General features: G+C 55.2%; 1 protein-coding gene across 1 annotated transcript; it reads left to right on the top strand.

Annotated features, from left to right (window-relative positions):
* The first annotated feature begins 309 nt into the window (after positions 1 to 309).
* SFTA2 (surfactant associated 2) lies at positions 310 to 932 on the top strand. Its single transcript, XM_007106348.2, has 3 exons — positions 310 to 370; positions 619 to 707; positions 846 to 932. The coding sequence occupies exons 1-3, from the start codon at positions 310 to 312 to the stop codon at positions 930 to 932; spliced, it is 237 nt and encodes a 78-aa protein (XP_007106410.2).
* The last annotated feature ends 848 nt before the right edge of the window (positions 933 to 1,780 follow it).

The raw sequence follows: 1,780 nt of genomic DNA on the forward strand, positions 1-1,780 counted from the left end.
CTCTCTGTGAGACCAGGGACCCACCCCCTCAAGCCTCCAGACATGGGGGAGAAGTGGGGCGCAGGATCGAGGAAAGGGGACCACCCTCTATTTCCCCAGCAGCCCAGTGAATGACCCTCTCCTGGGTCCTCAGAGCCAAACTGAGAGAAATGGAAAGTCCAGTTACCCAGCTTCCCCCTCCCATCTCCCCACACACACCTGTGCTAAGGACTGTGTGGGGAGTTGGAAGGCAGGCCAGTTAAGGAGAGGCCAGCAGGCCTTCAGACATCTCTTCTGTCCATCTGAGAAGCAAGAAGCGATAGAGCCGCGATGGGGGCTGGGCTGTCCCTCTTCATCCTCCTGACCCTCCTCGCCAGCTCACAGGGAACAGGTAAGGTCTGGAAGGCTAGACACCTGGGTGCCCAAGACAAGGGTCCGAGAAAGGGAATGAGAGAGATGGAGGCACCCTAGTCCTGAGCTCCTGAGTGTTCAGGGCTGAACTCCTGCAACGAGAGGGTCTGGAAGGACCTTGTCAGGGAAGAGGAACTCGGGTGGGCGTGGGGCAGGAGGGGGTGCCCGCATCTCTGAGGGAATCCGGCCCTGGTGGCTGGGTCCTAAGCTGTGCTTTTGGATCCCTAGGGTCAGAAATGACTTTGCAACTGAAGATGAAGGACTCCTTTCTGGCAAATTCCTCCTATGATTCCAGCTTCCTGGGACTGCTCGAGAAGGTAGTCCTTGGGGAGGGAAAAGGATGGGGCTGTGTGAACTTGGAGTGCATTTCTGAGTCAGCTTGGGCCTCTGGCTGTCTCCGGGGTGTGAGTGAGAGCCATCTCACACCGCGCCCTCTAACCCTTTCTCTCCCTCAGCTCTGCTCCCTCCTCCACCTCCCTTCAGGGACCGATGTCAACCTGCGTCATGCAGGATCCCCACACCACGTCACCTGCAAAGTCTGAGAGCGGTCAAAGCCTGTGCCCATTTTAGCTGGGGCATCCCGTCCCTGGGGTGCAGGTGCAATGCCTGACCCCGTCTTCCAGCAGGCCCTCACCCTGCTGAGTGGCGGTAAATATGCTGAGCTCAATGACTTGACTTTGTGGGTTCATGAGCAGAGGGGCCGGCAGGAAAATGGAATCGGACGCTCAAGTCTCTGACTCTCCCTTGTTAAGCAGAGGGTTTCCAGGGTGGACGCTCTCTCTCCTAACACCAGTGTCAAAGGCCAGAAGCAATCTGGGGAATTAACTGCTTGGACACACATGCACACATGCCACACACACGTATACATGTGCATATACACACACACTTCAAGCTGAGTTCTTCAGAACACCTGGGAATAAAGAAAAGGAACATTTATTGAATTCCTGCTTTGTTCCAGGCGTGAGGCTTTCCCATTTCAATGCTTGCAACAATCTTGCATGTAGCATAATAGGCTTCATTATCCGATTTTACAGATGAGGAAATTGCGGCTTAGGGAGCATAAGTCACTCACTGAGGTCCATTAGCAGTGGAGAGATCTGACACCAGACAAATGCCTTGGCTTAAGCAAGGTTTTAATTTCATCTCCCCCTGCTTAAGCTTTGGGACTGGGGGCTCAGGAACCTCAGACAGGGATGTGAGCAGAACACCCCCAGGATATGGGCCCCCTGACCAAGGGATCCACACAGGTCAGTCTGGGTAGGAGGTGGCGTGGGGGGCAGTTCAGGTGAGAGATGAGGGGTTCAGCTTGTGAGAGGATGGCCAGCCTGGCAGAGTGGTGGGGAGAAGAGGATGGGTGCTCTTGTGCTGGTAACTATGGAACGTGTAGTCC

This window comes from Physeter macrocephalus, chromosome 18 (genome assembly GCF_002837175.3).
Source record: "Physeter macrocephalus isolate SW-GA chromosome 18, ASM283717v5, whole genome shotgun sequence".
NCBI lineage: Eukaryota > Metazoa > Chordata > Mammalia > Artiodactyla > Physeteridae > Physeter > Physeter macrocephalus.

Bases quoted from the DNA above. Each gene is read 5' to 3' on its own strand.
- SFTA2 (XM_007106348.2), top strand. From the start codon at position 310: ATGGGGGCTGGGCTGTCCCTCTTCATCCTCCTGACCCTCCTCGCCAGC. The intron at 371-618 runs GTAAGGTCTGGA...TTGGATCCCTAG, and splicing joins CGCCAGCTCACAGGGAACAG to GGTCAGAAATGACTTTGCAA. The intron at 708-845 runs GTAGTCCTTGGG...TCTCTCCCTCAG, and splicing joins TCCTGGGACTGCTCGAGAAG to CTCTGCTCCCTCCTCCACCT.